General features: G+C 45.4%; 1 protein-coding gene across 4 annotated transcripts in view; it reads left to right on the forward strand.

Annotated features, from left to right (window-relative positions):
• Window positions 1–12,962, forward strand: part of CYFIP1 (cytoplasmic FMR1 interacting protein 1) — a 118,321-nt gene that overhangs the window by 46,371 nt on the left and 58,988 nt on the right. For 3 of the 4 annotated variants that reach the window (XM_081831459.1, XM_081831460.1, XM_081831458.1), the window contains 8 exons: window positions 1,003–1,080; window positions 1,344–1,445; window positions 2,338–2,519; window positions 5,532–5,628; window positions 5,730–5,858; window positions 7,011–7,115; window positions 9,796–9,887; window positions 11,265–11,382. In XM_081831459.1, the coding sequence (XP_081687585.1) occupies window positions 1,003–1,080; window positions 1,344–1,445; window positions 2,338–2,519; window positions 5,532–5,628; window positions 5,730–5,858; window positions 7,011–7,115; window positions 9,796–9,887; window positions 11,265–11,382 (903 nt within the window). The remainder of the gene's footprint in view (window positions 1–1,002; window positions 1,081–1,343; window positions 1,446–2,337; window positions 2,520–5,531; window positions 5,629–5,729; window positions 5,859–7,010; window positions 7,116–9,795; window positions 9,888–11,264; window positions 11,383–12,962) is intronic. The other variant, XM_081831461.1, reaches the window with a different exon arrangement.

Here is a 12,962-nt window from a genome sequence, read left to right on the forward strand (position 1 = left end):
AGTTCCATTTTGTAAACTTCCCTCAATTTAATTATTTTTGCATGTTTATTTAGTTTCCCTTTTTTCTTTGTAATAAAAAATACAGTGATGACTATCATTCCAAACACATCATTATTCCCATTGGCTAGATTTGTAGAAGTGAAGTTACTGGATCAAAAGTTGCAAACATTTTAAAGCATCTTTTTTTTTTTTTTTTTAAGATTTTATTTATTTATTTGAGAGAGAATGAGATAGAGAGAGAGAGCATGAGGGAGAGGGTCAGAGGGAGAAGCAGACTCCCTGCCGAGCAGGGAGCCCAATGTGGGACTCGATCCCGGGACTCCAGGATCATGACCTGAGCCGAAGGCAGTCGCTTAACCAACTGAGCCACCCAGGCGCCCCATTTTAAAGCATCTTAAGAACATGATGAAATTGTAGTTGACATTTTTAGAACATCTCTGCACTTTCTACCATTTTTACCAAAGAAAACAATGTGAAAGGAGTAGGCACTAAAGCAGTTTAAAAATGATGGCAGTCTCTTTGCATGGATGCTCTCTCTGGATTTTAAGTACTGCAGAAATACTTCCAGCTTTTCCTCCCCTGTGCTAGGGGTGACAGCTGCCTCAGTCTTACGAGCCCAGAGGCTCTCTGTAGCTTGGTGGTAAGGCCTTGAAGACCCTGTGTGCATCTGCCCTGTACTGGCCCCCGTTCCCAGCTTCGGGTCTGCACTGCCAGCAGGTTGTTGAGGGGTGAGTGGAGTGAGGCATAGTGAGTGGCTGTGGCAGGTGCCCTGGGCCGTGCTGGCTCCTGTGCAGCCAGCAGAAGCCATGGCAGTGTTTCAGGCGGTCATTATGGCCGCAGTGCTGCATCACCAGCTGTCTCATGGCATACAGGTCTTGGTACTTGTCTGTCCCTCGAAGTGAGAGTCAGGATAGTCATGCCTCTGGATTTTAGCGACATGGCGTTTCCTTTTTTATGATTGTTTTCCTGCTTGCCTTTGATCTGCCCTGTGTACCCTTGCAGAATGAAATGCTGGAGGAGGGCCAAGAGTATGCGGTCATGCTGTACACCTGGAGGAGCTGCTCTCGGGCCATCCCACAGGTGTCCCCATCCCAGCCGGGCCTCATTCCATCCCTGCTGGCTGTGCCCCCCCAACCCCCCAAACAGACAACACTCCTACCCTTCTGGTTCCCCTACATCTCCACCAGACCACACCCCCACTCCACCAGCCCTGCCCCCCTCCCCCACCCCACCTCCCCCTACCCCACAGCGGGCTGGGACTACCAGCTCTGCCCCAACAACACCCTGCCCTCTCACTTCTAGCTAAGTTGAAGCCTCTTTATGTCATACTTGTTTATTCCTAGGTGAAATGTAACGAGCAGCCTAATAGAGTGGAAATTTATGAGAAAACCGTAGAGGTCCTGGAGCCTGAGGTCACAAAACTGATGAACTTTATGTACTTCCAGGTAAAACAGTGAAATAATCCTAGGAGTTTAATGTAGAGGAGTAGGAATCTGGCCCACTCTCACCTATCACCATGACTTACTAAACAAAGTGCATGGGAGTTAAAGCAACCATAACAGCTTCTGAGACAAAAAGGAACAAAGCCTTTGTCAGTCTAAAGCTTTACTGGCCCTTCCAGAATAAATACCTCTTTTGTGTTTCACTTCTCTTGTCTCTTTGAGAGTGAATTTGTATTTCCTCCATGAAGATGGCTGTCAGTTCTAAATGTGTTTGTCATTCTGCCAATTCGTACTTTTGATTCATCTGGTTTTTCAGGTCTTTTCTTTCTCTCAACCTCTCCTGACTGTCCACTTAGTGGTTCTTGCCCTGCCTTGGCTCTTTTGGCCCATTGGTTAGGCAGAGTAGCCACAGGAAGGGGACCTGCTGGGTTTTTAAAAATACATTTTAGAAATGTATGAAGGTTTTAATTATAGATTCCTTTAGCAAAGGGAGAAGATAGAACTTACTAGGAGATGAATTTTTGTTTTATCTTCAAGGTTGTCAAGAGGAACAATTTCCCTACCCCCCCTTTTCACCTCTGAATGCTAAAACATCTGTTTGTAGACCTTCTATTGGAGCATTTTCTCAGTAACTTTGCTTGAATAATCAACAAAATTCTTTTATTTTAGGGATGTAGTTGGTAAAGTGGAAAATTAATGATGATTGTCACAGAGCAAAGGCCTGTGGAAATTACTTTATAGAAACAAGTCTCTTTACCTGAGCTGTAAATGTCCACTCCTTTGGGTGGGTATTTCATTAAAGAGTAACAGTGAATCCAGATAATGTGCTTGAAGCTGGGCATGGAGTTGGCCCATCACTGACAGCAGCCTTTTTGCCCTCCATTCCTCTGCTCAGAGAAATGCCATTGAGCGATTCTGTGGGGAGGTGAGGCGTCTGTGCCACGCGGAGAGGAGGAAGGACTTCGTGTCCGAAGCCTATTTGATTACGCTGGGCAAGTTCATTAACATGTTTGCTGTGCTGGATGAGCTTAAGAACATGAAGTGCAGTGTGAAGAACGACCACTCGGCATATAAAAGGTGAGCTTTGACCTTGTTCCCCTAGGTCCTTGCAGAGAGTGCTCCGGCAGGCAGGGTGGCTCCTGGTTAGTTGCATGCTCTGCACATAGTAGGTGTGCATCCCATATGTGCTGAAATAATGCAGCTGGTTGGTAGCGGTTATTTGGCAGCCTTAGGACTGTTTGAATACACACTCCTAGGTATGTGAGGGTAGCTGGCAGATTATGTGTATGGCGATGCATCGAGGTGTGCCCTCATAGGCGTGTGTACATTGTGGTTTCCTGAAGCTAGAGTAGGATTTGGTCATCCTCAAATGTTTGTTGAGGACCTATGGGTGCTCAGCCTGTGTCGGAAGACAGAAGTACACGAGTCCCTGTTATAGAGGCTTAGGATCACTGCAAGGCTTTTGGCTCAGTAGGCATCTTGGTGAGGGCACAGGCAGGTTCTAAAGCCTGAGGGCGCCACCTGTGTATGTCATTTCCTGGTTACACATTATGGAAGGTGCACACCATCACAGCAGTGGGCAGAGCTGGCCTGTGGACTGCCGTGGAGTCACACTGAGCTTCCAGGTCGCTGAGACTAGCCTCCTCCCGAGCTAGAGAGACCTTCTGGAGAAGAGAATTGATAAAGGTGGGTGTGGCATGGTAGTGTGTTTCTGGAAAATTGTGAGGGACAAATGGTGGCAGGAAGATGGAGGGTGGTCGGTCAGAGCAAAGCAAACTGTCTTCTAATAGACTTCCTTTAGAAAGTCTGTGCTTGGTACTGTTGAAGGCCTGAGTAGCTAGAATGAGATGCTGACTTCTGTTTCTTCTGCTTGATAGGAATCTTGGCTATGAAATTAAATTTGATGAGATTTTACTTTGCATTGGAATAGGCTGTAGTTATGCTGTATCCGAAATCATACAACTGTTGCCATGTCTTTAAAATAAAATCAACATGGGATATGGTGCCAAACTGAGATTTAAGGATGAGGTAGCAGTGGGAGTTGGGCTAGATCACCCAGGGTTTAAGCTCGATCCATATGAGGTTAAGTATAGGTATTCATCACCTAGAATTAACTCTGCACAGAAGACTTGATCTTCGAACTAGAGAATCCTTGGAGTTGACCTTATTTGATCTGTTTGTGGGATTGCAAGTAAGCTTGACTCTGGGTGAAGCACGGGAGCTTCTGTGGGTAGAGGGTGGAACTGGCCCAGCCCAGGATAGCAGCAGCTTCTCCTGGCTACACAAGTCACTTGCCACATGATTTTGAGCAGCTGTTTCAACCTTTCTGACTTAGGAAAGTAGGGGTGGTAGACAGCATCAGTGGTTTTTAATTTCAAAAAAACTTTTTCTTTTTTTTTCCTTAGTAGCAGCAGCTTTATTCTGAAAGCCCAGTCTATAAAATAGTTTAAAGATGGGGCTACTCTCTGGAAATCTATGTGTGTGGGGGCCAGTACCCCCCTCCAGGAGCCACCGGGGCTCTCCTGAGCATAGAGAGGGCCTGGAGCACCCCTCTTGCTTTCCAGTGGCTTCTTCCTGTGACCTCTCTTTGGGACTCCCTATCATCTTATCCTCAGTTCTCTCAGGCCTTACATACTTACACTCACACTTTTTACTTGCACCCAGTGATAGCTAATAGTATAACCTCTTCTGAATATAAATGCCGAGATAACCCATATGGTTATGATGAGGCTTGAGGAAAATAGAAAATAGTATTTTTGATCCCTTCATTAGTCTTAGCAACTACTCAAATCAGTAAAGTGAACATTTTAAAAAAGAATGTTATCATTATCAGGGTTCATGTTAAGTTTAACTATATAATTTTTCAAAAACCTGCAGAAATAACAGTGGCTTAAACAAGGTTGCAGATCACTGCTCTCTCACCTGAAAGTCCTGAGGTAGGTGATCTGCAACTAACGAGGGGATTCCACAGTGTTCACACCAGGGCTTCTGCTGTCTTGCTGCTCTGCTGTCTTCATGTGTTGTCTCATGGTCCAGGATGGTGGCTTGAGCTCCAGCTATCATTTCTGCATTCCAGTCAACAGGGAGGAAGGAGAATAGAAGGGGTCATACTATCTTTTATAAGTAAACTTCTAAGTGCCTTGCAGTGTTTTTCATTATATCTCATGGCTCAACCATCGGTCACGTGGATATGAGGCACATTGCTGTAGCATGGAGATTTGGGGTTTATTTCTAAAGAGGCACAGAGGAAATGACTGTTGGCATAAATTATCAGTCTTTACCATGAAAATTTTTCTTCATTAAAACCCCCAAGTTTTTAGGTTGCCAGACATGTTCTTATGTGGCCAGTTTCCACTAAACTTTTGGGGGGCTGCCCTAGATGTGCAGAATGCTCACACCCACCTTCAAATTACTTTGCAAGACCCAGAGAGAGACTCAGTGTGTACCTTGCAGACCTAAGTGTGTAGGTAATTCTGTGTGTGCTATTCCCTCTCTCCTCACATCTGCCCTATGAGTAGGGCAGATGGACAGTTGTTATTATAGATGTGATAAGAGAGGTTCAAGAGAGTTCAGGAGGTTAATCCAAGATCGAGCAGCATATTGGTGGAGGAAACTGGGATTCTGTCTCTAACCTTTGGCACCAAAACTGTGTGGTCTCTGACTTGTGGGAGGCGTGGGCCTAGGGGATTCTTGGCAGAGAACCTGGACAGTGCTGACCATCTTCATTACCATATTGTGGGAGTCACCGAGGGGGAGGCTCTCTTTCTCAGAGTTGGAAACAGGTAGCCGGGGGGAGAGGCCAGCATGCAGGGACCCTCCAGGAAGGCCTGTGGTTGGCACTGCCATATCTCTGAGGAAGTCCGTCAGCTGTGGACAGTGGGGTGGTGAGCTGTCCAGGCTGACGAAAGAGTGACCTGGAGTCCAGGGTAGACAAGTTTGAGGAGGCTGAAATTATAACTAGCTTCTAAGACTCAAATTTTTACAGATAACTGTCGCCAGATAAAGTAATCTGGATTTTCTATGCTTTTTTTTTTTTTTTAAATCATTAAGCATATTGGTTGTTTAACTCTTTTTTTTTTGCTTTCAAAGGGCTGCTCAGTTTTTACGGAAAATGGCGGACCCACAGTCCATCCAGGAATCACAAAATCTGTCCATGTTCCTGGCCAACCACAACAAAATCACGCAAGTAAGGCTCACACTCTTGCTGCTCTGGCTGATGGGACGCATTGCTGGGGCCTGGGGCCCTGAGAACAGTCCGTGGCATGGATCTCGCGCTCTGTATTTCAGTCTTTGCAGCAGCAGCTTGAAGTGATTTCTGGCTATGAAGAGCTCCTTGCTGATATCGTGAATCTGTGTGTGGATTACTACGAGAATAGGATGTACCTGACACCCAGTGAGAAACACATGCTTCTCAAAGTACGTGTGTGGGCATGGCCGCTTACATAACCGTGGTGAGAAGAGGCTGTGCTTTGACTATGATCCTTTTGCCAACCTTTTCTTATTCTCATGCTTGCCGTGTGTGTGTGTACAGTATCCTCTTTGTGCCCATGCACTACAGACTCTCAACACATTCCTATGAATGGGTCCCAGGCTTGACCCCAGTGCCAGTTGGGATCATATGCCACCCCCTGGAGAATGTGCTCGTAGGTGAGGAGGTCTGGGGTCGAGGGCTTCTCTCAGCATTAGCTTCTTATAGCAGAGGTTATATCAGGTTCTACTTGTTAAGTATATGATTCCTAGGAATTAAGAATACTGTGTCTCCATGATTATAGTAGACTTTTTGGTCAAGAACATGGCCATTCACCATATGGGAGGCTTTCTTTTCTTTTTTTTTAAGATTTTACCTATTTATTTGAATGAGAGAGAGGGAGAGCGAGAGAGATCATGAGCAGGGGGAAGGGGTAGCGGGAGAAGCAGACTCCCCACTGAGCCAGGACCTCGATGTGGGACTCAATCCCAGGACTCCGGGATCATGACCTGAGCCGAAGGCAGACGCTGAACCAACTGAACCACCCAGGCGCCCTGGGCAGGTTTTCAGTGACATTTCTGACTGGGAAGAGGAGAAGGCAGTTCTGCCATTGCATTTGCTCTACTTTCCACCTTTGGGGAGCATAGCCCTGAAGGACCTTGTGCTAGGTGTCCTGTCAGCCCAAAACCTTCCCTGTAAGAGTGGGCCCAGCCCCAAGAGCTCTTCCCGCAGGAGAGCACCGTGCAGGACGACACTGTCTAGTGGAGCACTCTGTGATGGTGGAAATAATCTGTCTGTGCCATCTGAGCAGGAGCCTCTGGCCATGAATGTTTATGAAAATCCACATTTAGTATCACATTTACTTGATGAGAGGTGGAGGTGGTATTTGTGCCTGGGGAGGACATTAAAATAGCCACAAGAAATGACACACATAGAAGAAAAACTTCATATGAAGAGATAGCTATTTACTTATAAGGAACTTTTAAAAGTGCTTTTTGAAAGAAGGGTGAACTATCATTTAAATTTTTGAATTGTAGCATTAGAAGTGCTTATGGATAACTTGCAGGTCTGAGCTTTTTGTGCCATTTTGTGATTTTCAGGTCATGGGGTTTGGTCTATACTTGATGGATGGGAGTGTCAGCAACATTTATAAACTTGATGCCAAGAAAAGAATAAATTTATCCAAAATCGATAAGTACTTCAAGGTGAGTTACACCTTTTTAGATAAGCCTTTTTATCAAGTGTATACAGTTTGAATTTTGGGAGGTAAACCTCTGTGACCCACATCTGGAAATGTGGGCATAGGCAGCGGGGATGGGGGACGTCACTGGTTTCCATCTGCAAAGGCGGCTACCCTCCCTCCTGTTCTGCATCAGTTTTGCCTGGGTCTGAACCTTTTGTAAAGGGAATCATGGCTGTGTGTACTCTTGCATCTGGCTGTTTTCACTCATTTGTTAGATTTCATCCCTGTGAGATCCCGCAGCTATAGATAGTCCTTAGGTTTTCATTGTGATGTCCATTGTATAATTATACCTCAACTTATTTATCTATTCTGTTGTGATGAACATTAGGTCATTTCTGAGTTTTGGCTGGTATGAACAATGCTGCTTTGATTTAGTGCACAGCTCTGCATGTTTCTGTTGAACATATGTGTATCCAGGGCTAGGATTAGGGGCCATCGGCATATACATTTAGGTACAGCCTGACGATTTCCCACACGGCTCTGCTGATTTGCAGAGCCACCAGCTGTGAGTGAGCCTTCCTGTTGTTCTACATCCTCCTCTTCCTCATCCACATCCTCACCGACACTTAGCACTGTCACTTTCTTAGCACTGTCACTTTCTGGGGGAAGAGCATCCTGAAGGGTGGTACATCATTGTGACATTTTTGGCTGGCATTACCTTGTGTTTTAGTTGATCTTTCCCTGATGACTTTTCACGCTGTCTTTTGTGTGTTCTCTTGTGAAGTGTCATTTCAAGCTTCTTGCCTTTTTCCCCCCTGTTGATTTATAGTTCTTTATGTATTCTGGGTACATGTTCTTTGTTGGATACATGTGTTCTAAAATACGTGCATTCTGGGGCGCCTGGGTGGCTCAGTTGTTAAGCGTCTGCCTTCGGCTCAGGTCATGATCCCAGGGTTCTGGGATTGAGTCACTCATTGGGCTCCCTGCTTAGCGGAGAGCCTGCTTCTCCCTCTCTCACTTCCCCTGCTTGTGTTCCTGCTCTCGCTGTGTCTCTGTCAAATAAATAAATAATCTTTAAAAAAATAAAATACATGCATTCTGCCCTATGTGGCTCTCCTTTTCACTTTCTTAAAGGTGTCATTAGGTGAACAAAAGTTCTTAATTTTATTGTAGTCTAGTATATCAATCTTTAATATCCACTTTTTTAAAGATTTATTTATTTTAGAGAGAGCACGTGAGAGCAGGAGGAGGAGCATAGAGAAAGGGAGACAAGCAGACTCCCTGCCGAGTGGGGAACCCAAGGTGGGGCTTGACCCCAGGACCCTAAGATCATGACCTGAGCCAAAATCAAGAGTCAGACATTTAACTGACTGAACCACCCAGACACCCCTTTAATATCCACTTTTAGAAATCTTTGTATAGGGCAGGCTTTTGAGAATTTACTTCTTACCTTCCAGAAGCAGCACCATTTCCTTTTCTATCTAGATCTATAGTCCTCCTCGGCCTGGTCTCTATGTATGATGTGAGGAAGGGGGGTTGACATTTTTAGATTTTTTCTTTTCCCCATTATGGGTATCCAGTTGACCTAGTCCATTTATTGCAAAGGCTATCTTTTCTCCCATCACTGTGCAGTGTTGCCTGGGTCCTAAAGCAGGTGTCTGTATGACTGTGACTCTGTCTTAAGTTCTCTGTCCTGCTCCACTGCTCTCCATTCATGCTCCAGGGCCATACTGTGTTAGTTGCTGTAGCTTTCCAGTAGAACAGATCTGCTTATCAGGAAGGCTTCAAGTTACGTTCTTCGAGATTGTCTTGGGTGTCATCCCTTTACTGTTCAAAATAAATTGGCTTGCTGATTTCCATATACACACACATATATACACACTACCCATAAACCATTTTTCTTGGAATATTGTTTGGATTCCATAAATCAATTCCATAGATCAATTTAGAGGTCTTGACCATATTTTGTTAGATATATCTTTTAGGGTTTTTTTGATGCTATTGCAAGTTATTTGAGAGAGAGAAAGAGTGAGCGAGAGAGAAGGGGCAGAGGGAGAAGCAGACTCCCCACTGAGCAGGGAGCCTGACTTGGGGCTTGATCCTGGGACTCTGGGATCATGACCTGAGCCGAAGGCAGCTGCTTAACTGACTGAGCCACCCAGGTACCCCAAATTGTTTCTCTTTAGATTTTCATTTTCTGTTTGTTACTAGTATGTAGAAATGCAAATTGATTTTTTGTGTGTGTGTGTGTATTTAGCAACAAGGAAGGTTAATTTTAATGTTTGAATTGGTTTTATGAATGTTGGTTCTTAAATTGTATTTTGTCCTTCTTAAAGTGAATATGTAAGTTCCTTACAGTTTTTTTTTTTTTTTTTTTAAAGATTTTATTTATTTATTTGACAGAGAGATAGTACAAGTAGGCAGAGAGACAGGCAGAGGGAGAGGGAGAAGCAGACTCCCCGCTGAGCAGGAAGCCCGATGTGGGACTCGATCCCAGGACTCTGGGATCATGACCTGAGCCGAAGGCAGTCGCCCAACCAACTGAGCCACCCAGGCGCCCTACAGTTTTTTTTTTTTCTAGTAAATGATTTACAGAGTTAGTTTTCAGCCCATAGTAATTACCAGCATTACTCATTCTTATGATTGTATTTGGTGACTAAACATACATAATGACCTTATTTTTTTTTGTTCTTTGAATATAGCAGCTCCAGGTGGTTCCACTGTTTGGGGACATGCAAATAGAACTGGCAAGATACATCAAGACCAGCGCCCACTATGAGGAAAATAAATCTCGGTAGGAGGAGAGTGAGCTGTCCAGTTGGAACATTCTGCAAGTGTTGTCATTGTGGTTTTATAACACTTATTTATCTAGAGAGAACACCTTTGACATTTTTAACCATCTGGAACCAAATGCCCCATATGGTAGGCCTTGTCACTACTTACATTTAAATTCATTAAAAAAAAGCTATTTTCTTGGTTAGAACATCCACATTTCAAATGTTCAGTAGAGGCTACTGTGTTGGACAGCACAGATACAGAGCTTTTCCGTCATCTCAGAGAGCTCTGTTGGATAGAACGGGGTGAGAATGTATGAGCTCAAACAAGTGGTGTGCTGGTAAATGCTTAACAACCAGCCCTGCTGGGCAGGGGGGTGTTTGCATTTATGTCACAGACATTATTAAAACTATCAGCTGAGGGCCAAATCTAGCCCAGGGCTGTTTTTGTAAGATCTCAGTGGCTTTGAATGGTTTTTATGTTTTTAAAGGCTTTTTTTTTTTCTTTTTTAAAAAAAGAAGAAGACAATGGCTATGTGACAGAGACAGTGTAGTCCCCAAATTCTGAAGTATTTACTTTCAGGCCACATGTGGTATCTGTCATATATTCTTCTTTGCTGTTGTCGTGGTTTTGTTTTTTAAACAATGAAAACGTAAGTACCATTTTGTATGGCTCTGGGGCCGTACAAACACAGGTTGTATTTGGCCTGTGCTGTAGTTTGCTGACCTCTGTGCTAGCTTATTTCTTAATAAATCTGCCATTGAACTTGATATGCCATCCAGTTAGGTGTTGAGTGTGAGGGAGCAGTGGTTGGAGCCCCAAAGCCCATGCTTTCTGCCCGAGAGCTCCAGCAGCTTTGTTAATAAACTTTTTCCACTAAATTGCCTGTTTGCTGCTGAAATGGTGTGTTGTGCACGTAGGTAGTTACTGCAGCACTCTCTAACTTCCAAGTAACGTCAGTTTTCAGTTCCCAGTAAGGATAACTTTTGTTTCTGAGTCTTTGGCGGACTTGTTTCCTACTGTAGCTTCTATTTTCATATGTGAGTGATAAAGATGTGTGTTAAGGGGCCCTTGTGAGGGTGATGCAGTGCCCTAAATCCAGCAACAGCTCTCAGCTTTTTTGAAAGTAGTTGGCTGATGAAGGAGAAATTACAATTCCTTTTCTAAAACAGATATGAGAAGGTAGCACGGTGACCGTGGCACCGAGGGATGGGGCTGGCCCGGCTGTTTCTTTGCTAAGAATTCATGTTCTCTCCAAGCCTCTGTGTGCTCGCCAGCATGCAGGACCAGTGGGCCATCCTGTGTGCCTGCTGTGTCCCCGGCCACCCCCCGTGGTGAAGCAGAAATCTTCTGCAGGCACCTCTTCAGGTAACACACATTTCCCCTTCCCTGCCAGATGGACGTGCACGTCGTCCAGCAGCAGCCCGCAGTATAACATCTGTGAGCAGATGATCCAGATCCGGGAGGACCATATGCGCTTCATCTCAGAGCTGGCTCGCTACAGCAACAGCGAGGTAGGTGGGCCTTCGGTGCCCGCCCCTGCCGGTACCTCAGGCCAGGTGTGCGGGAACCTTTGGCTGGATGGGAGGACATGTCCTAGGTGCCCAGAGGAGGGCCTGGAGTTGGGGGTAGGAGGAAGCACTGTCCCTCAGCTGTGTTCCCACTTGGCAGCCGGGTTTTCTGTGTCCTTGTTCGGGCTGGTCACACTCTCCCCACCTGCCAGGCACAGCTCCAGCCAGCCCGCCAGTGTGTGGGGTGGACAGGAGTGGGGAGGTCTGAGTGCAGAGAGCGGTGGGAATGTCATGTCTCACATGTGAGCAGGCAGGGCAGCGAGGTCAGGGATGTAGCGATGGTCCATGGTATGCGTGCTACACATAGTCTTAGAGGGACCTGCGGACTTGAGACCACATACACAGGTCTGGTCTTTGAGACTCTGGTCCCTCGGGGTTCTCAGGAGGATCATTAACATTTGGAAGGAACAACTCTGTGTGTTGGCCCCACGCATTGCAGGATGATGAGCTCCCCTGTCCTCCACCCAGCAAACACTAGCCATCGTGTAACCGGAATGACTGGAAGACAAGCCCAGATGGCTCAGAGCACATGCTAGCTCCAAGCAGACCCCTGATGGCCAGCTCCCCCAGGAGGAGGGCTGTCTCAGTGTCTCCCCAGCTGCCAGCACAGCCCACAGGGTAGAGACGGAGGCAGGGGCTGATATAGCTGTAAACCGAATTTCTGGGAAGCTCTCAGACGACATGTAGGGTTGATTTCTACCCTTAAAATAGGTGTACCTGACAGCATGTGTGGCTCCTGTCTGTTTTCCCTCTGATGTCTGCTGTAGTGCCTTTTAATAAGAAAAAAGAGATCTATCTTTGAATGCTCTGCTCAGCTTATTTTTAAACAGCTTTATGGAGATTTAATCCACATACCATACAATTCACCCATTTAAACTGTACAATTCAGAGGTTTTTGTTTATTCACTGAATTCTGTAACTACCACCACAGTCCATTATTGGAACATTTTCATTACCCCCAAAAGCAACTCCGTACCCATGTGCTTCTGATCCCTATATAGGTTAGAGGTTCCAACCACCCTCTCCTTTGGGTTTCCCATGTGTCTTATAGAGATAAGGGCTCTTTTTACACATGACTGTAATCCCATTATCACACCTAAAAAAAATCAAGTATTCCTAATGTCATAGTCATTGTTCAGTTTTCTCTGTTGACTCAAAGATGGTTTTATTTTTTCAAGTTGATTTGCCTCAGGATCCAAATGAGTTTTATACACTGTAGTTGGTTGGTATATCTCTTTGAAGATGTGTCCCTTCTCCATCTCTCTTGCTCCCTGTGGGGTCGTATGGCGTGACCTCTGTCCCCTGTGCTTCCTCTACGTGGATGATTAGATCTGAAGGCCTGATCAAACTCTGCTTCCATCCTCTCAGTACAGCTGGCCCTTCACTGCCGTGCTGCAGACTGCTAGAGTGTCTGGCCGTCTCTCTCCAGAGTGTAGACAGCCATTGTCCACTGCCAAATGTATGAGTTCATTAGGGCTGTGACATGATGGTCTTCTAGTCCTTTCACTCCTTCTCAACTCCTA

Source organism: Leptonychotes weddellii, chromosome 9 (genome assembly GCF_054177405.1).
Source record: "Leptonychotes weddellii isolate Sample4059 chromosome 9, ASM5417740v2, whole genome shotgun sequence".
Taxonomy (NCBI): domain Eukaryota; kingdom Metazoa; phylum Chordata; class Mammalia; order Carnivora; family Phocidae; genus Leptonychotes; species Leptonychotes weddellii.